This window comes from Pectinophora gossypiella, chromosome 1, assembly GCF_024362695.1.
Source record: "Pectinophora gossypiella chromosome 1, ilPecGoss1.1, whole genome shotgun sequence".
NCBI lineage: Eukaryota > Metazoa > Arthropoda > Insecta > Lepidoptera > Gelechiidae > Pectinophora > Pectinophora gossypiella.
In genome coordinates, this window is record NC_065404.1 from 16,539,380 (window position 1) to 16,561,781 (window position 22,402).

General features: G+C 41.6%; 1 protein-coding gene across 1 annotated transcript in view; it reads right to left on the bottom strand.

Moving 5' to 3' along the window:
* Positions 1-22,402, bottom strand: part of LOC126370561 (dual specificity tyrosine-phosphorylation-regulated kinase 2-like) — a 71,208-nt gene that overhangs the window by 12,628 nt on the left and 36,178 nt on the right. Inside the window, exons 4-8 of the mRNA XM_050015477.1 lie at positions 21,354-21,631; positions 19,453-19,591; positions 18,169-18,340; positions 13,651-13,794; positions 12,459-12,588 (exon numbers count right to left, since the gene is read on the bottom strand). Coding sequence (XP_049871434.1) covers positions 12,459-12,588; positions 13,651-13,794; positions 18,169-18,340; positions 19,453-19,591; positions 21,354-21,631 — 863 coding nt within the window. The remainder of the gene's footprint in view (positions 1-12,458; positions 12,589-13,650; positions 13,795-18,168; positions 18,341-19,452; positions 19,592-21,353; positions 21,632-22,402) is intronic.

The window sequence follows — 22,402 nt, forward strand, 5'->3', positions numbered from 1 at the left end:
TAAGCAAACAAAGCTTATAACTCTCTCTACAGTTCACACCTTTTTGTGTCATTTTAGTATGAGTGTCGGAATAGGAAGGTGATTAGCAGTTATACGTTCAAACAGTTTTATGAAGTTGTAAACGGAGATAGGAAATAACATCGTACGCACCTAATCCATTGCAATAAAAGAAATGACTCTTTTTTTTTCAATCTTTTTTTTATTAAGTAAATTTATATTAGGTTAGGTAAATTAGTAAGTAGATTTATATTGGTTAATTAACTACCTATTACCTTCTTACCTCATAAATTTTCGCATGCTTATATCTAGCAGATCATGTGATACTTAGAACATAAAACCTATCAACTATTTACAAAACCATGAATCCTAAGCGAATAAATGATTTAATTTGACTTAAAAAACAGTGTGTCGTTAGTAATTTTTCGGACAATCAGGTGCTTTCAGCGGCGGCCAATGAAACTCGAAAGAGGCTCGCTTAGTAAGACGTGTAACTGAGAATCGAACCCAGGACCACAGAGGCCGTTAACACACAGATAGATGCCCAGTGAACCGCTCATAATTGATTCGTTTCCATCTAGCCAAATCAGTTACGATAACTCCGATACCGACCCCGCCGGCGTGGTCGACGATTTCCCTCATTCAGCGCACACTCAGGCCTGTTGTCTTAAATTTAGTACCGGGTGAGAGCCAGCGCTCCCCATTTGTCCGGCCAAGTAGTAAATGCTAATGTAATAATAGGTAATTATCGCAAAGGTAAACAGCTGAACGCGTTTATTTTGTAATGGTTTGCTTCCGATAATTAACTCACAAAACGTAATTAATCTCACATGTTTTGTCGCAAAGGAAGAGGCATTGTAATCAGTCAGTTAATTGTTGCTTGGCTGATTGAATTATGAGAGCGTTGAATGATGATGTTTTTATTGGTAGGAAATTGTAAGTACTTAGTAGTTAAGTTAGAAATAGTTCATTGATTCTGATAGTTTGGACACATACAGCGGATGGAAGATAATAAAGCGATGTTTGGTGGTGGGGCTGGCAGAGAAAGACCTAGAAGGACGTACGGTCACGAACATTAATATGTATACACTTTGGTACCATGTCAAATTAACTTTTTTGACAAATTGAACTGTAAGTCTCACTAAATGTCAAATATGTTAGTGCGATAAAGTCCTAAAGTGGGTACATTATATTGCTCATGATTGTACATTGACCAAATTGGAGATGTCCTTAGAAAAAGCCTGTAATGTCCTAACCAAACTGGGGACCAAACTAGGTTTTTTCTGATATATCCCCACCGGGATGGGACCTCCGGATCGTGAGCCCAACGGTCGACCACTGGACCACAAAGGCCGTTAAAGTATAATATTTGATTTGATGATTTGTTTAAAGTGCTCAATATAAACGAAGACCACGCGGGCGGGGCCGGTCGGAGAGCTAGTTCCTCTATAAGAAGCAATAAGTAGGCAATGCGAAATTCTGATGTCTTCCTACAACGCGTTTCTACATTACGTAATACCATCTATTTGTAGAAAGTATAAACATGGACATGTTCTTAGGCTCTGTTCACACTAGCAACTTGTGCCGCGATTTTGCAGATATTTTTTTTTTGTGTTTGCTTTTTTATTGTCCGTTATCTTTAATTTTAGATAACGGACAATATAAAAGCAAACACAAAAACAAATTTAGGAATATTTTTTTAATTAATTAAATTTAGGAAAGTGACACGTTAATGTCATGCGTAAGCGACTACATTGCCACAGAATACACAGAGTTTTAGTGACATCGTAACGAAAACTTTGAGGGATGACTCAAGCCATGATTCTTAGTTGATATCAAGTGAAATTCTCCTATCTCACGCACGTCGCGCCCTGCCTCGACCTCATCTCGCGGTGCAATCGCTAAAAATCACCGGGAAAAATCGCTAGTGTGAACAGAGCCTTAGACTTCAGACACGTATTGAAGATGGTAGGATAATTAGAATGTCTTGAAAAGATTGAGTCTAGATTACTAATAGATCGTTGACAGTCTATAGGTAGGAATAGAATGTCGGTTATAATCGATCGATTTAAATTATCGAAGTTGAACAGTTTTTTTTGTGGATGATTTGAGCAATCAAGTAAATGAGACATTATGTGGCTTTTTGGCGGGAAACGGGAACGGGACAGTTGCTTTCTTCATTGAATAATCTAAATAATTAATACGAAGTGGTGTTTTGTGGTTAATGATCGCATTAAGTTAGTCGGAAGACATTCGCGAGTGTTATTATATCGGAGTATTCAATAAACAAAGCGACACCCCAAACGAATAAAGGCGTAATGTCACTTGCGAGATTTTTTTTTTATTTCATATTCCGGCTCTACTCTTCGTAACACACACTCTGAATTTTTTTCGTAAATTTATCGATAAAATTGTAAAATATATTACAAGGTACAACTTTATTCTATCGAAATCCCCCAGCAACTTATTGTCCGAATAAAAATGTTACAGTATGTTGCGTTTTAAATTGAAAATATATTTAGTAGAAGAAAGGAGGCTGTGAATTTAACCCTTTTATTCGTCTAGAAAACTAAACATTTAGAAAAGTAAGTAACATTACGCCTTTATTCGCTTAATTTAAGAGAAAGTAAAATATCGTAATCAAATTTACACTTTATTTTAATGAATTTGTAAAATGCATTATAAATTTACGCGAAATAAAGACAACATGAAGTGATGTATTAAAATTAACCTCTTTATTCAGATACATTTTTATACGTGACTAAATCGTTAAATACTGTTATTACATAAAATTCTTAAATGCTGTTTACCATTTTATATAACTTGCAAGTTTTTAAAGTATTGTTATCATACATTGCACATTGAGTTTTATGCAAAGCGTATTGTACGCTTACTTTAAAAATAGAGAATGAATTACGCGGTAATGACACTAACGAACACTAACATACGATTTTACTTTGATGTTACCGCCAAAGCACCGCTCGTCCACTACCCGGTATAGTGGCGAATGCCTCGCTCTGTCTTACCAAGTGCTCGGAAGCCCATCTTTTCGTCCACCTACACTGCGACCTTAGACGAGAAGAAGCAGGGGGGGGGGGGGGGGATTTTATTAAAATACCCTCCTAATCCCGCGGCTCCAAACGGTATCACCGCTACCGCTCCTACCAACCCCCGGCCTCCCACCAGCGGGTCTCACCGGGGAGGGAGTGGTAGTGCGTGCTCTGCCAGGCGGACCGCTCGGCTTCGCACTGAGACAGCTCAACGGGGTGAGCAGCCAGGTATGGCTCCCCCAACTGCCGGCGTAGCGAAGAGCCGGGCGCGCACTTTCGTGCGCACCCGCGCCGTCACGACGCCGTTCGCCGCCACCGTACCACCGCCTCCGACGCGTCTCATCGACACAGGCCTTCGATTGTCCCCGTTCCCGCTGCCCCTGCCCCGACTTCCGGGAGCAGGAGCCGCGGAAAAGAGAACCACGACGCCGCCCGAACGAATCCCACCGCGGCCCGTGGTGAGGACCACGCCGCCCGCAGCACTCTCCAACACCGCCGCGCCAATACGCGGCAACAAACACTTTTTCGCCGCTCTCCACGCCCCAGCCGGTCATGGAGACAACACCGCCGCGCTCATACGCAGCGGTGCTCAACACCAACCCGGATTCGCCGCCGCACGCGCCTCCGCGCCCGTCCCTCCGGACGGCGCCTACACCGTCGCCAAAGCACGCGCGACTCCAGCCGCCGCTCGCACCCGCGAGCAAGAAGCTCCCGCCCATCGTGGTCGACCGGCTGCCTGACTGGCACCATCACTTCCGCAAGCTGCGGGAGTTGCTGGGCCACAGGAAGGACCGAGGAAGAGTTCCGGCTCTACCAGCGGTACCTCACCACCCTGGAGAGAGCCACGGGACTCTCCTGGTTCGCGTACGCCCCACCGGCGGAGCGCTCATTGAAGCTGGCCATTCGTGGCCTGCCCATGGACACCGATGTTGCTGAGTTGGAGGAGGAGCTGCGCGCCCGCGGCTTCGACCCCCAATACATCCGCCCCATCCAGGCTCGCGAGGGAAGTACAGGCTGCCTCTTCTTCGCGGAGATCCGCAGGACGCTGGGATTCCTGCGTGTCTACGAGATTTCCGAGCTCCTCTGCATGCCCGGCGTCAAGGTCGAGGCGTGGAGGGGACGAAGAGGAGCAGCGCAGTGCCACCGCTGCCAGCAGTTCCGGCATAGCAGCCATAACTGCCACCGCCCTGCCGCCTGTGTCCGTTGTGGTGAAAAACGGCCAAGGAGTGCCTGCGCCCCCGGAAAGTTCCGGCAACCTGCGTAAACTGCGGGGGAACACACCCGGCGAATAGCTCTTCCTGCCCGGTCAAGTTACGCGAGCTGCGTAACACCAAGGCGGGTGCGGCGCCCATGACCGGCGCGAGAGGAGCTATCCCATCAGCAGCCTCCACAGTGGACCCCAACACCGAGCCGACCGCGCGGAGCTCGCTTATGGCCGCGGCGAACGGCCCAGCCGGGCCCAAGCCGCAGAGACCTAAGCGCATCCGCAAAAGGGCAAAACCGGCCCCCACTGCCACCACCATCGTCGAGCAGCAGCCAGCGCCAACTCCGACGCCGAACCAAGCGGTCGCCGCCCCTACCAAGGGGAAGAAGGCGAAGCCCCGCGCGGAGATACCACCGGCCCCCTCCAGCGAGAAGCTGGAAGTACTGGAGCAGACTATCCAGCTGCTCCACAACGTACTGGCCGCCATTCGTTCCCGGATTGACCCTGTGCCCATCATCGTGGGAGGCCTGGCATCACTGCTGGGCCAACTCACCGGTGGGCACTGAACACCAACACCGGACTGGAACGGGGCTGCCCACATCCACTACTCCCCGTCGAGTAGTTAGGATCGTGGCCACCCCCGGGGGATGAGTTGACGTTTCCAGTGGCAGTGGAAGCAGTCCTCTCCCCCCCTCCAGCCCAACTGACGCCAGCTGCTCCGGCGACGGAGCAGCTTCACCGGACTGACACCACCGCCAGCTGACGGGCGCTCACTGGGCCTCCTCCAACAGGGAACCACCCGGTGGGCTCGACCTCGCTGGCGGCACCTCGGACATGACTTACCATCGGGCTCACGGAGGGGCGATTATCGCCCGCCGTGTCCCATCCACGTGCCACGCCCGTTTCTGCGGGCGGCGACTGAGGCCACGTCAACGGCTTGTATCCCTAGTCATTATCAAAGGTTTTATTTTATAATACTTTATTTTCCACTGATGATCAAGAGCAACCGATCAGGGCCAGTGACGACGAAGATAGTTCATAATTATATTTTTTTTATAACCACGTTTATTGATTTTCAATATTATTTTATTTTTCGTAAATGTTTGAAATGAAGAAAATGTTTGTTTGAGAAGAAGAGGATTTAAAACTACATATTTAAGTTTTTTTATGAGACATTGTTGATTTTATGTTACATGACTAATTCGTTGGTTACTACTATTGATTTCTATGATTGTTAATTATTTTGTGAGTGAATCTCTTTATGTTTATGTTTAGATTTCTTTTCACAATCAAGAAATTATTTCTAGTCCTAAAGTACAATAAAAAATATTTTTTTAATTATCTAAAAGTTTAAGATTGATCTCTAGAAGAATTTATGTTTCATTTAGTTCCTTGTGGAGGAATGACCGATTGTTATTTAAAGGTTTTGAGCTTTTATTATGATTAAAACTAAATAGAAAAAATCTGTGATGTCTAAATGAATAAAACCAATCATTAAATTACTATTTTGCTTCAATTTTAATGGTCCCCAGTGCTCAGAAACAAAAACTGGCAATGATAAGTGTATTTCATACTAATCTTGCGAAAAAAGTATGACGAGGACTCTTTTTTGGCTAAAATTTATCACAATTTATAGGATGAGGTTTTAAGGAAACCAAATTATGTAGTTTATGCCTATTATTTTTAATATTTTTATATTAAATACATTTTTTTTTAATTTTGACGTCGTTATTCATACAAAACTTGTCATTATTTTTTCATCGTAAGATAATCTTACGATATAATATTTTATTTTATAACTGACGAAAAAAGTAGTGTTGAATGAATACGCTCTAGGTTAATTACTAAGGTTAGACGAATAAAGGCGTAATTCACGGTTACGAAACAGCCAGTCGATGACATTTTCAGTCAATAAGTTATGTAAAGATACATTACCTTTAGGTGTCTTGATATATTTCAAACGAATAAAGGCGTGTTAACGTTTACAAAAAAAATATGTCAATATCTTTAGACGAATAAAAATTTAAAATGGTTTTTCAGCTATTTTACATGAATGTGTTACTTGAACACAATCATTGATTATGCACTGGATACATTATTTTTTGATGCGTACGCTGATGTATGTTTCGATATTCTCGGATAATTAGCAACAGAGCTATAACGATTTTAGTGTTTTTTTGCTCTCCTGTAAAATTGATGTTTTGCTATTACGCCTTTATTCGTTTGGGGTGTCGAAAGTTTATCTGCCTATTTTCGCTTCGTGCCAGGAAGCCGCTTCATAACTCGAAAGTTTATGCGGACTTTTGAGTTAATTTTTTTGGGGTTCGGAGTAGGAGTCTACTCCGAGGGTGGGGGCTTAGGTTTCATCATCATCACCTTTCATCATTTCATTAATCATCAAGAAAAAAATACGTAAGACATGGCTGTATGGGCATAGTTCCCTTTGCCTTACCCTTCGGGGAAAACAAAACAAAAAAATAAATAAATGAGACATTATGTACAGGGAAATTATGTATTAGTGACATCGTAACTAATAGTCTCATGTCACTTCTATTAACAGCCATATTTTAACTGACATACATACATAAATAATTAGACCCAAAGAGACAAACAGCCGTTGTAGCCCAGTTGGCAGAACGCTTGCCTCTCACTTTGAGGTCGCAGGTTCGAATCCAGCACAGGCCTAAACCAATGATTGTCGAATTTGTTTCCGAACTCATGTTTGGATCATAAATGATTATCACGTGCTAAGCGGGAAACCCACATTCCCGAGAATTGCATTTTCGGAGGTACATGACCTAACCTGTATTGGGCTGGTTTTCCCTTCGCGGATTGGAAGGTCAGACAGGCAGTCGCTTCTGTAAAAAACCGGACCTATCAAATCTTCAGGTTAGGTAAGCGGACCCCGTGTAAAACGGGATAATGCTAGGGAGATGATGACATACATAAATAATTATATACTCCACGTAAATAAACGCATAATACGTTAATATATGAAACAATTTGTAAGAAACTTCATAGTCAGTTCAAGCAATGATAACCCCTCAAATGTATTATTACAACATGCTTCAAACGAAAATAGCCATATTTAACAAACCATAGACAATACCTTAAAAGTAACAAAAAATTCATAACATTTCGGGTAATAGAGTCACTTGACCCAATAATCGAACAATTATATTACCTGAACGTTATGTCATGACGAGTAACTTCCCAAAATTGTTATTTTAGGTAGCAATAAAAGAACTAAATAACAGATTATTCGGATTCCTTTGTTACATTATGAATTGTTACGCGCAATAATAACAAGTTCTTGAGTGATACGTACAGCTACTGATGGATAGAAACAATAATGTTTATCGTTCAAGGTGTATCATAGAAAGAAAGATCGATAAAAGTAGACATACTAAAAAGATGTACTATGCGGGTGTAAGTAGTAGACTTCGAAGAGGCCGGCCTAGATGTTCATATCCATTCATCCACGATGGAGGAAGGCCTAGATGTTCATATCCATTCATCCACGATGGAGGAAGGCCTAGATGTTCATATCCATTCATCCACGATGGAGGAAGGCCTAGATGTTCATATCCATTCATCCACGATGGAGGAAGGCCTAGATGTTCATATCCATTCATCCACGATGGAGGAAGGCCTAGATGTTCATATCCATTCATCCACGATGGAGGAAGGCCTAGATGTTCATATCCATCCATCCAGGATGGAGGAAGACCTAGGTGTTTTATCCATCCATTCAGGATGGAGGACGGCCTTGATGTTCATATCCGTCCATCCAGGATGGAGGAAGGCCTAGATGTTCATATCCATTCATCCACGATGGAGGAAGGCCTAGATGTTCATATCCATTCATCCACGATGGAAAAAAGCGTAGATGTTCATATCCATTCATCCACGATGGAGGAAGGCCTAGATGTTCATATCCATCCATCCAGGATGGAGGAAGACCTAGGTGTTTTATCCATCCATCCAGGATGGAGGAAGGCCTTGATGTTCATATCCATTCATCCACGATGGAGGAAGGCCTAGATGTTCATATCCATTCATCCACGATGGAGGAAGGCCTAGATGTTCATATCCATCCATCCAGGATGGAGGAAGACCTAGGTGTTTTATCCATCCATCCAGGATGGAGGAAGGCCTAGATGTTCATATCCATTCATCCACGATGGAGGAAGGCCTAGATGTTCATATCCATTCATCCACGATGGAGGAAGGCCTAGATGTTCATATCCATCTATCCAGGATGGAGGAAGACCTAGGTGTTTTATCCATCCATCCAGGATGGAGGAAGGCCTAGATGTTCATAACCTTTCATCCCCGATGGAGGAAGGCCTAGATGTTCATATCCATTCATCCACGATGGAGGAAGGCCTAGATGTTCATATCCATCCATCCAGGATGGAGGAAGACCTAGGTGTTTTATCCATCCATCCAGGATGGAGGAAGGCCTTGATGTTCATATCCGTTCATCCAGGATGAAGGAAGGCCTAGATGTTCACATCCATATATCCAGGATGGAGGAAGGCCTAGTTGTTCATATCCATCTATCGAGGATGGAGGAAGGCCTTGATGTTCATATCCATGCATCCAAGATGGAGGAAGCCCTAAGTGTTCATACCGCGATCAGATCCAGGATGTTTTAAAGAAAGGCCAGGTCAAGTATTCTAATAAAGAAACCGCCGAGCATACGGTCACGAGCATTAATATATATGTTATATATTATTATATATAGACAGAGTCCTAAAGTGGGTACATTATATTGCTCATGACTACATGGAGTATTTGTTGAGAGTGCACGAAGCGATGGCGGTGTGTCATGATTCATGATCGTAGTAAGTGGAATACCGTGAACTCTGCCTACCCCAACGGGAAATAGGCGTGGTATTATGCATTTATGTATATCGGATGATAGTGACATCGTAACGAAAACTTTGAGGGATCATTCAGGACCATGACCCTGAATTGATTTCTAACCTTGTAGCTCAACCTATCCCATTAGGCATTGCGAACGTGCATTTATAAACACGTTAACTGTGTCGCAACCTATGTTTTTTTTTTATTACAATGACGTGATATAAATCTAATTGAAAAGCCTAGATTTGATAAAAACTTGATTTCAATTAGCACCTACGCAATTCCGTGCAAAAAGAATGATAAATAATTTACCGTACATAACAATGCAAGACATAATGCATTATAATTATTATGTGCATAATAGATCGATCACTGTCGCTATAAAGATTAGATACCATTGTTATTTTACACACATACATACATAAACTCACGCCTATTTCCCGCCGGGGTAAGCAGAGACTATAGAATTTCATTTGCTTCGATCCTGACACACTTCTCTTGCTTCCTCCACATTCATCAATCGCATCATACAGGCACGCCGGTTCAAAGTAGATCGTACTGAACCTTTTCTAAGAACATCTCCAATTTGGTCAATGTAAGTCCTTCTAGGTCTTCCTCTGCCAGCCCTACCATTAACTTTCGCTTTATATACCGCTTTCGCAATTCTATTATCCTTCATCCGCTCTACGTGTCCAAACCAACCTAACGTTCCCTTCCACCATACAATTTTTATTTAGACAAGCAATTAATAATAAAATAGTTTTTCTAAATTTTTACGCCAGCGACTCCGTTCGTGTGGATTTCTATTACCGCGCGACGCGTTATTTTCCACCCCCTATGAAAAGGGGATGGAAAATAACGCGTCGCGTTACGGGGATGATCCCCGTAAGGGTAATTTCGATGATAAAAACTATCCTATGTTCTATTCTAGATTTCAAACTATAGATATGCCGAGTTTCATCCAAATCGGTTCAGCGGTTTATGCGTGAAAAGGTAACAGGCAGACACAGAGAACTTTCGAATTAAAAAATATAACACCTTGGTTACCGCGCTTGCGAATCGATAACATAAGCTCACGACTATATCCCAATAGGGGTAGTCAGAGGTACACCCATCGCAAGAAGAACTAATATTTTATTATGATTATTTATATGTATATAACATTCTGTATTTATGTAAATATGTCAATGTAAAATTTGTCTTTTTATTATTATTATTTTTTTAGATTTTTTGCGCGCTGCACTGCGGCTGTACAAGTGTGTTATATCCTCCGCCGAAGGTTGCCTGGAAGACATCGCTCTTGGCGATAAGGGCGCCTTTGACCACCTTAGAATAAGTTTATCCTGTTCTTGTAAATTTGTGTGCAATAAAGTGTTTTTAATATTATTATGAACTAAGCACCCTCACTGAGTTTTCTGTTCGACCAGATCTTTAATTTTCTTTTTTCTCTTCACAGGGAGCCACAGACTATAGCCACTGGCCAGTCACAAGGTGTCTACCTGTAGATAACTAGTGGTTTAACCTGTGGAAAGTTCACTAGGCCAGCAGCGTAGGTAATTGAGCTTCCCATTGAGCGCAACGTAACCATAAACGTAACGAATGCGTAGAGTTCGCACGGTTACGTAAACTGTGCTGTCTCATTGCTTTTAATGCACAGAGTTGGATTATGGTCTTTTGGGCCCTCTAATTAGCTTACACATAAAAAATATTCATTCAAATGTATTGCTTTGTACCGGGCGAGAGCCCTCAGCGTTCGCCATTTGTTCGGTCAACTAGTCAAATAATTTATTTCGTACTATAAATCCATGTAAATTGTGTTCCTCTAGTTATTAAATAACTTGTAATCTATACCTATGTCGTGGCCGGACTTTAGAATCGATCATTTCATGAAATGAAATATAATATCATTCGTTGGCCACATCATGATGTACGTAGTTTGGCCAGATCAATGAACATAAAACGTTTAACGATATGAGCAACTAAATGCATGATTACTTCATAATATGGCCAAACGTTGACAATCATATCGTAAAATTAGCAACATTATCCACCGATAGTGGCGCTGGTCTCGATTATATTTAAAACTTGATTGAATTAACGATGATTGATTCGATTGATTTAATTAACGATGAATCGATGTACTTACTTAATTTTGTAAAATTTTCCATATCCATTAAAAAATAATTTAAATAAAGGTAAATAATTTTGAATCAAAAATTTAATCGACTATTCTCATTTTTATAACACTACATAACATGGACACCGCCTGCATAACGATATGGCCAAACGTTGATTGAAATATCATTAAACGTTGACGTTTCATTAACTAAAGTTGGCTATTTCATGAAATATGACCATTTTATGAAATGGTCGAACACATCATGAAATGATCAATTGGCCGCCTCTATGGCTATCTTAAATGGCCGTAAGCCGCTAAGGAGTAAGGGAGACTCCGCATGGACTGTCTCGCTCGCTCTTACGCGTTAGACGGCACATGGTAAGAATGACATTTTTGTACGGAGTGTCCGGTTTGTGACGATACCAGGCCCAAATGCCTTCTAACGACCCCGTCACACCGCATTTATCATCTTAATAGGCAAGTACTCTTGAACCCAGCAGCTAAACATTTCCGGGTAAAGGCTGACTTATTGCCTTTATATAACAATTAATGTCTGCGTACAAATTTGTGTGGTTTTACAACAGGTGTTTTGAGGTTTTATCTGTGAAATTGATAGCGTTGCATCATCAGAACCGCCTCCGTAGTGCAGTGGTTGAGCGTTGAGGTCACTATCCGGAGGTCCCCGGTTTGAATCCCGTTGGGAATAAATATATCACTGAAATCACTTACTGATCCCTAATTTAGTTAGGGCACTGCAGACTGATCACCCGATTGACGAAAAGTAAGGTGATCCGTGCTTCGGAAGGCACGTAAAACAGTCAGTCCCGGCTGCTATTTACTTAATAAATATGTAGTCGTTACATGAGCCATGTCAGGGGCCTTTGGCGGGTCAATATTAACCCTGAAACCAGGGTTGATGAGGTCGGTTATTGACCTTACAACCCACACGAGAGGAGATTGGAATGGTTTGTGCGCACTCGGTGACAACAAGTCGAAATGACCGCGTTTCCGGATAATAAATTTTTGAACAATAGTTTGATAAACATCGCCGGAAGCAATTGGCTAACTGTCGCGACCTATTTACGTAAGTTACTTTTTTTATTAAAAGTAGTTAAGCGTTTGACCGCAATCTCACCTGATGGCAAGTGAAGATGTGGCTTAACGTAGTACACTATGACCTAGTTAACGCCTATTGAATTAAGATGAATGTACTCACTCTAGACAGCGATGCAAGAAGTGCAGGAAGGCAGGGTCGTCAGTGCGCACCGCCGTCGCCAGCGTCCGTGATCCCGGCCTGCGCTTGCGACCCTTCGAATTCGTCACACTGCGCGGTGAGCCTTTTGAGTCTGAAATATTATAATAATTTTAACTTAAGTAAGTATACAGGGTGTTAGTGACATCGTAACGAATACTCAGGGGGATGATTCAGACCATGATTCTGAGTTAATATCAAGTGGAATTTTTCGTCGCAAAATTCATAATTTTTTTTAGTTTTTTTAAATTATTTTCAATTCTATACTTTTGCGATGGAAAATTCCACTTGATATTAATTCAGAATAATCAGCTAAATGTCACTTACACCCCGCACAAGTACATACGGTAGCCATACAAGTAGGTATGGGTGTTAGTGACATCGTAACGAATACTGAAGGGGATGGTTCAGACCATGATTCTGAGTTGATATCAAGTGGAATTTTTAGTCCGAATATTCATGAAAATTTTAGTGTTTTTTTAATTATTTTCAGTTCCATACTTTTGCGACGGAAAATTCCACTTGATATCAACTCAGAATCATGGCCTCAATCACCCCTCAAAGTTTTCGTTACGATGCCACTAACACCCTGTATAGAATACTAGGTATGGCCCTCCACTCAGCAAACAACGATGGCGCTTTACGACGCCAAGTGCTTCAATTTTCTCTTCTCCGTGACCTAAACTTAGATATTTGTGAGTATTAGCCTTAACTCGCGCTTTGACATTTACTCGTTTTACACGCGCCATTAGTATGCTAGGCCTACTGAGGGGTACGTAACTTGCTTCACTATGGCTTTGTACCTAGACCATTTCGATAAAATCATTTTTTAAAGTCACCCGACTAGGAATTGAGCTCCAGGCGTCTGGTTTGGTTGTCAAGGTATCTTTTACACATCAGAGATCGAAACATTAAATAACTTACTAATTGACGTATTACAAGACCATACCAAATATTATTCTCAAACTAATAACTAGTCTTTAAGACTATTTAAGACTACGTTTCTGAAAGAGGTAGTAAGTATAAAGCTATAACAGATCCGAATAGTGTACAATTCTGACACCATTATGTTTTTGTGAACATAACTTTAATACACTTGATAATTTTCCAATGCATTTGACCGCGTTAGCAACGTGTATAACATCGAATATCTTACCAAAGAAGAGCCTTTTCCTGGTGGCGTGGATGAGTAAGTCTGGGGGAGGGGGCCCAAGCAGCTCCATGATACAAGCTAACTGTTCAGCTTCATTCTCGCCTGGGAACAAGGGGTATCCCGTATGGAGTTCCGCAAGGATGCATCCTGGGTACAAAAATATTAAAAAGGCATAAAGTAAAATAATTCATGCAAACCTCATTGTTACTAGGAGTCTATGAATAAATATAGACATACACAACTAACGCCCGTAGTCCCGACAGGGATGGGCAGAGCCGTAGGCAATCAGCCACATTTGGTAACAAGAGTCCTAAGATAGATTATGATGATCCTTGTGGTAACAAGAAATAACTTTAATTTACATTATTAGTTCTTTAAACAAAATAGGCAATTTTATTTCGACGCTAGTTTTCTACTATACTTGCAAATCTCTCTCTCTTTACTCTCTTCTCTTTGACTCTCTCTCTTCTTAATGCTACTGACTTCTTAGAGCATGAATTACAATGTTCAATTTCTAATTACTTTCAATTTGAGATAATGTAATTATTGTAATGTGTTTACATTCATAAACAACCGCAATGGCCAGTTTGCTTAATTACTTCCGATTAATTAAGTTGTATGTAATGCATTTATCATTTAATTACAATTAGATTATTATCTAACACTTGATTTATTTTTAGTTTCCCTTTTGGTTACAATTTACGTACACATCTTTGATTGGAACTATAAGGCCTTGTTTATGTTTGGAAGTGCGGCGAATCGTATTTCTGACTTTAAGTGCGCGGTAATATCATCGCTTCTACGTGAATACTTCTTATCATCATCATCAGCCGTACGACGCCCACTGCTGGGCATAGGCCTCCCCCAGGGATCTCCACGACGATCGGTCCTGCGCTGCCCGCATCCAGCGGCTTCCCGCGACCTTCACCAGATCGTCGGTCCACCTTGTAGCGGGCCTTCTTATACATCGTCATAATTATGTCTGAATTCAATATGCCGATGTCACTACGTTCCACATTCACCGTTTAATCAAAAATTATTAGGTATTTTTTAAATTCTTTAGTATTAGTATATTTATGATAACTTACTGCGTATAATCCCAATTTATTTTGTGTACTTAATTATCCTGGAACATTAGTCTATTTTTATCGTGTTTTATAGTCGATTCAATTTAAAAACCATTCACTTCATGGCTATAGGTTTGCGCTTCAATCTACAAATCGCTATTTGCTGCTTTATCAACAACACCGCCTTCCACTTTTCGGTAAACCAGTTACATAGTTATACTAAACTACAAATTAATTGCACAGAGATAAATTATTGCGTAAATGTCTTGTTTTTTATTGATGCTCTGGGCTTCTACGTCGGGTCTCGTGTTGTGTCACCTTTCTCTGCTTTCTACCGTCCTTGCGTAATGTGATGGGTCGACGGACGCATTATCAGCTGTTTAACGTATCGTAATCTGTCTATTCGCACTTCGATGTTATTTTTAGATATATTATGTAACTATTATTGCTTTCCGCTCGCGATTTTCTCTAGGTGGAATGTTCTATCGTGCAAACTCTAATTCTGTTCCAGGAAAGTACTTTATATCTTCTTTTTTGACGTGACTTATTGTTGATTTGCCGCAGATGGCATTAACTACTTCGTCGGACAAATGGTGTGGGTTGTGAGGTGGAATACCAGCCTCATCAACCCTGGTGTCAGGGTTATGATTACTTATAATAACAAAATATATTTTTGTAAAGCACTTCTATTGCGATAAACCTTCGTAATTTACTTTACTTATCTAAGAAAATTACGTCCAACTTACGCTCAAACATAACAGATACAAACTGACCATTATCAGTTGTTACCCAACGCCTAAGTATACAAATAACGAAGTGTCATCCATTTCCAATTAGCTTTTTACACTTAACAAGACGCAATGAAGTGAAAGATGATTCAGCGTGGAAAGGCCAATTAGAAGCCCTCCATGGTGATATTATAAATGCGAAAGTAACTCGTCTGTTCGGTTCTTCAAGTCTTAAGACGCTAGAGCGATTAAGTTAAAAAAGCATTGGTATTTTGTAGATAAAACCCTAGCGATAGATATAAAGTTCTGCCAACCATGGCTCAAATTAGCTGTTTAGGCTGTTTATGTATGAATGCAATAAAGTATAATTTGTGTTTTGTATTTGTATAGCCATACTATTTAGGTAAATTGGAGATGTAAGGACATAGGAAAAGAACATAGGACAGTTTTTATCATCGAAATCACCCTTAAGTGGATGAAAATAACGTGTCGCGCGGTAATAGAAATCCACGCGAACGGAGACGCTGGTGTAAAAATTTGGAAAAACTATTTTATTATTAATTGCTTGCTTAAATAAAAATGGTATGGTGGAAGGGAACGTTAGGTTGGTTTGGACACGTAGAGCGGATGAAGGATAATAGAATTGCGAAAGCGGTATATAAAGCGAAAGTTAATGGTTAGGCTGGCAGAGGAAGACCTAGAAGGACTTCATCATAATCATAATCATAATAATCATTTATTTACATTGACCAAATTGGAGATGTCCTTAGAAAAGGTTCAATACGATCTACTCTGAACCGGCGTGCGTGTATGAAGCGATTGATGAATGTGGAGGAAGCAAGAGAAGTGTGTCAGGATCGAAGCAAATGGAATTCTATAGTCTCTGCTTACCCCGGTGGTGGCGTGAGTTTATGTATGTATGTATGTACTATATAGGTATATAGTACACAAAGAAATGAATATAACTACCGTTGCGTGTCACAGTTGCTTAATATGCCCAGTTTGCAAATGGTCGTTTTGTCACAGTAAATCAACCGGTTCGATTCTCAGCACAAAAGCGATTAATTTGCAATTTTTTTCCGTTTAAGCAAATCGTTTAGTTACAATGCGATAGAATTTGCAGCTTGGTGTTTGAAAATATTTTGAATAATATTAACGCAAGTAAAGTCATGAGCAATATAATGTACCCACTTTAGGACTCTGTCGCACTAACATATTTGACATTTAGTGAGACTTACAGTTCAATTTGTCAAAAAAGTTAATGTGACATGGTACCAAAGTATACATATTAATGCTCGTGCCCGTACATTATTGTCGAAAAGTAGAGGTAAGTAAACAAAACGAATTACGACCTTTATCTATTTGGGAATAGAGATTACAATTCCATACAGAACAGAATTCTCGCATTATGGCATTAACTACTTGGCCAAACAAATGTGGCACTAAGGGCTCAAACTGGATGACAGCGGCAGCGGCGCGCCGGCGATAGTGGCGCGGGAGCGGCGCGGCAGCCGCTGTTCCGTTCTCGATGCCAGCTGCCAAATCGCACGGTGTTGCGGCGGTATAGGGTTGTGTCTCAAATGAACGCGATGTCGAAACGGCGACAACGCATTTTCGATTGTAGTTCTTTTGTGTCGTACGATTTATTATGGGCAAAAAAAAAATCTGAATCCCTATAATGAACAAAGGAAACAAAAAGGCGAGTTTCAAACGCAGAGACACCGCTTGACTAGAGCGCACCGCTCGTACCCCGCTCCCCGCGCCGCTGCCATCGAGAACACTTCAATATGAATCTTAGCATTTGAACGCGCCGCTCCCGGTACCGCCGCCGCCGCCGCGCCGCTGCCGCTGTCATCCAGTTTGAGGCCTAAAGGCACGTTATGCCGTTGGTCCCGGCTATTAGCCGTAAAAACACCTCCACCAACTCGCATTGGAGCAGCGTGGTGGAGTATGCTCCATACCTCCTCCGGTTGATTGAGGAGAGGCCTGTGCCCAGCAGTGGGACGTATATAGGCTGTTTATGTATGTATATACCCGAGTAATGAGAAAATAACAACACGTTTAAACTGAACCATCTATATTTTGGTGGAAAAAAAGAAAAAAAAAGCCTGAAAAGACCCTCATCGTTATGTGGGGCTCTGCCCACCCCATTAGGACCTACGGGCGTGAGTTTATATATATGTATGATAGCTGTGCTTTAACGGCCTCTGAGGTCCATTGGTTGAGCGTTGGGCTCACAATCCGGAGGCCCCGGTTTCGAATTCCGGTGAGGACATATCACAAAAAACTGACTTTGTGGTCCCTAGTTTGGTTAGGACATTACAGGCTGATCACCTAATTGTCCGAAAGTAAGATGATCCGTGTTTCAGAAGGCACGTTACGCCATTGGTCCCGGTTACTTCTTACTGACGTAAGTATGTAGTCTACATGAGCCATGTCAGGGGCCGTTGGCGGCTCAATAATATCGTCTAGGGCCCTGTGCCGAAGTTTTTCTTGCAGCTTCATTTCCCCGGCTATACAGGTTGTGAGAAGCTGCAGTAGTTTAAGGCGGATGAGACGTTCAAAGTGTAACTATATTGCCTATTGAATAAAGATATTTTTGAATTTGAATTTGAATAACCCTGACACCAGGGTTCATGAGCTTGGTATTCCACCTCACAACCCACACGATAAGAAGAAGAGCTGTGCTCTGGCTGAAATAGTCAATATCATTGCGTCCTACTCACCCATACTCCACATGTCAATGGGCGTGCCATATTGCAGCCCCAGGATGACCTCGGGACTGCGGTAGAACCGCGACTGGATGTAAGTGTACACTCGCGCATGCGTGTAGCACGAGCTGCCGAAGTCTATCACCTTTATAGAGGAGCTGCCTCGCGCCTTCAGGAGGATGTTCTCCTGCAAGCAAACATGAAGGGACTTTATACAAGTTGTTAGTAACACCGTACCGAATCCTGAAGGTGATGATTCAGCTCGTAATTCTGACTTAATATCTAGTGAAAACAATGGCAAAAAAAGTACGTAATTTTTATAATTTTACCATTAAGTATTATATTTATTCTTACTTATATATTTTCGTTAAGTTTTATTACATTTTAAGTTAAGTAAACCTACTTGTGTTGATTAGGTATGTTGTAATGCCCTTGCAGGGTTCATGTTTGTAATCTTCTCTACTTTTAAGACCTCTGTAATAACATCATCTTCATCATCGTCACTTATTTAAGAGCCACGCTCTTGTCGGTGTAGCATTCGCCATTCTTGTCTATCAAAGACCAATTACTTCACCTCCTTATAAGACACGACGTTCGCCTTATCTTTAATCTGTTCCATGTAAGCTCTCTTGGTCTTCACCTTCCTCTCTTTCCTTGTAGCTTCCCTTCTATGACGTTTTTAATAAATTCGTCATGTCTTATTAAGTGTTCAATCATCTTGTCACTTCTGGCCTCAATACCTCTCAATGTTTGCCTCATGTACTAACATCAGGAATGCAATATTCAAAATAAAATAAAGATAGTGTTTAAGCGCTATTTGAGTTTGCTAGCATCTTAGACCACATAGCTACTTAACATCAGGTGGTATAGTGGTCAAACGCACTCAAATCTCTTAATAAGTACTTGTTTTAGCAACTTGTAATGTACCCTTTGCAATTGCTGACTTCTTTATAGAAATATTTAGGTTCGCATAGATCGACTCGGTGGGGTGTAGGTATGTACTGTACAGTCAATCTCTATCCAGCCGGGTCTGCATGACGTGCCGTGCTGCCGTGCCGCGCGCGGCGCGAATTATATTGAGCGCTTTGACCAATAGCCGTTTGACGTCCAATAGCATATTATCATTTATTGGTCCATGCGCTCGATATAATTCGCGCCGCGCGCGGCGCAGTTTTTATGCAGTCCCGGCTGGAGCACGACGATCTTCTTGGTTTGGAAGTCGTAGAACTTGCAGCAGAAGTTAACGAGCTATAATAAATATGATTATGAATAAAAAAAATGCTTTATTTTCAATCGTACCGGCTTCAAGTCGCAGTGTATGATGTTCTCGGCTTCCAGCAGTCGCAGGCAGCGCAGCAGCGAGCTGGCGAACCGCCGGATGAGGCTCAGGCTGAACCCCTGGTAGTTGTTCTTCTTTATCAGCTCGTACAGGTTTATACTGGAAGGTAAATATTATACTATATTGCTTCTATGCTGTTGAGCAAATAAAAAACATAAGTACAACACGTTCAGCTGCTTGTCTTCCCGAGCATGTCGTAAAATCCGACAGAGGGATTGTGTCCTCCAACATGATGGACTAATGTTATGGGCGATAGGCTGATTTCTTATCACCAAAAGGTCCATCATCAGCTTCCATCGTACAAACAGTGGCTGCAAGTAGTCTTTGATTGCTTGTGGCTCTGCCCACCCCACTAGGGATTACGGGCGTGAGTTTATGTTTGTATGTAGGTACCCACTTCCCTAAAATGGAGGGTGAAATTTTGTATGGAGCATTACGCAATTTTCAAGGTAGAAAGCTAAAAAATAGTATGCGGACTATTTGTGACTAACAAAAAAAATCGTACGTCATTTTTTTTTTAAATCTGCTCCCAACCCCTTCGAAGAGGGGAATTTTATATAGGACTTTTCAAGGTAACAAGGTTTTTTTTGACGTGACTTATTGTAGATTTGCCGCAGATGGCATTAACTACTTGGCCGGACAAATGGGGAGCGCTGAAGGCTCTCATCCGGTACAACGTTTAAGAGAACAGGCCTGAGGGTGCCCAGTTAGGCGCGAAACTCGGCTCAGGGCGTCGTCTGAGAGGAAAATATTTGAAAGAATTAATCGACCCTAGTGGGGCGGGGTCGATATCGGGGTAAGTAAAAAGCTGTGTTACTTCGAATTTAACGCGAGCCAAGCCACGGGCAAGCTAGTAAATAAAGTTATATAATATATGTAGTTACTCAAGCAGGTATGACCAATCAATACGCTCTCATGTACTAATAAAGAAGCTAATATACCTATTACATTAACATTTGATGATAATATAGTTGCAACAAGTAATAATTCAGAGCTCTAAACTTTATAAATTGAGATAGTTGCTCATATCTCATCAACTTATGAACATAATAACACGTTAGAAAGAGTTATTGATCATACATAATGGCTTGGCCACCGATCATTATGCTATAGATCATTGCACCAATGCTGATTTACTTTTATGATATTGCTTTACTGACACGTTAGATTATAATGGTTTTTTGTTAGCCTTTTACATTTGGTTCCGAAATAGACCTACTACTACTACTTCTTCTTCTTCTTGTCGTTTCGATGGCATTAGATTTCTTCAGCCCAGTATTCCGCCACTCGAACAGCATCTTCGGTGGCACTCATCAGCCCCTACTACTACTACTACTAAAACACTACTACTTAAAGATTTGGATACTACTTAAAGGATAATTTTTGTGGTATAAGTACATACATATATAAATATCCTATATACGTCCCATTGCTGGGATACGTCTCACCCGGTACAAAATTTAAGACAACAGGCCTGAGGATGCCCAGTTTTGGGCGCGAACGTCGGGTCAGGGCGTCGTCTGAGAGGAAGAATATTTGAAAGGATCAATCGACTCTAACGGGTCGATAGCGATAAGCGCTGAATGAGAGAGATCGTATACCACGCCGGCGGCGTCGGTATCGGGGTCCTGAAGTGTTTGGTGTCGCGAACTGATTGGCTGCCTCTATGGCTAGAGTAATCGGGTCGTCGGGGAACTATGGAACTGTTTAAAAAACACAAAAATTTTCATGAATTTTCCGACAGGAAATTCCACTTGAGATCAATTCAGAAATATGGTCTGAATCATCCGCCTCAGTATTCGCATTGTAATGAATACTCAGGGGGATGATTCCTGTATAAACAAACACAAATTCCACTCACCTCATAAGCTCAAAACTGATACACAGATGGTTCCTAAAGTAGAAATAGTCCAGCATGTGGATCACGTTGTGCGATTGGTCCTTATCCTTCAATCGGAGGTGGTCCAAGACCCTGACTTCCACCAGGGCCTGATGATGGAACCGTTTCTTATTCCTGATGATCTTGATGGCCACTTGACTCCCCGTGCGGTGGTCCATAGCTCTAATGACTTGGCCAAATGACCCCTTTCCGATGACTTCGAGAATCTCGTACCGGTAGGCTATGTGGTCGTGGATTTGCTGGAAAAGATAAGATAATCGTTTATTGTCGAACTGTATACAATACGTGTTATATTTATGAAGGTATCAACAGTTTGCCCTTTACGGACGTACAATATTAGGAGGTACAATAGATCCAGTAGGTAATTTAAACTTAACAATAAACTCTGTCCGCCTTACAAATAGAAATTCCATCCTTATTTCAAGATTATACTAGGAATAGTTAAACCTGGTATAAGCCGATAATAAGGAGATAATTTTCCGAAATTGTCCGAAAAAGTAAGATGATTCCGAGCTTCGGAGGGCACGTTAAGCCGTTGGCCCCTGCTATTAGCCGTAAACAAAAACACCTCCACCAACCCGCATTACAGCAGCGTGGTGGAGTATGCTCCATACCCGCTCCGGTTGATTGAGGGGAGGCCTATGCGCAGCAGTGGAACGTATATAGGCTGTCTATGTAAGGAGATAATTTAAAAAATCCGAGAAGAAACCAACAAATCACCAAAAAAACACATCTGTCAATGGCAGTCAGTTTTAGGATATTCCGAACTTAAACTAGGGTGAGGGTTGGTTTCGCGATAATATGAGACGTTACACCAAGGTATACTTAAGTTATTACGAGTTTATTTGTAGATAGTGCTTGTTCTTAGGTTATGATCGGATATAAAAAGTTACACCAGGTTTATTTGTAAGGCCGTGATTCACTAAGTTAAGACGAAGTAAGGTAAACGCTCCTATTACCGCCAGGTTAAGCTATGCTCTGATTCATCATCACCAGCCCATTAACGTCCC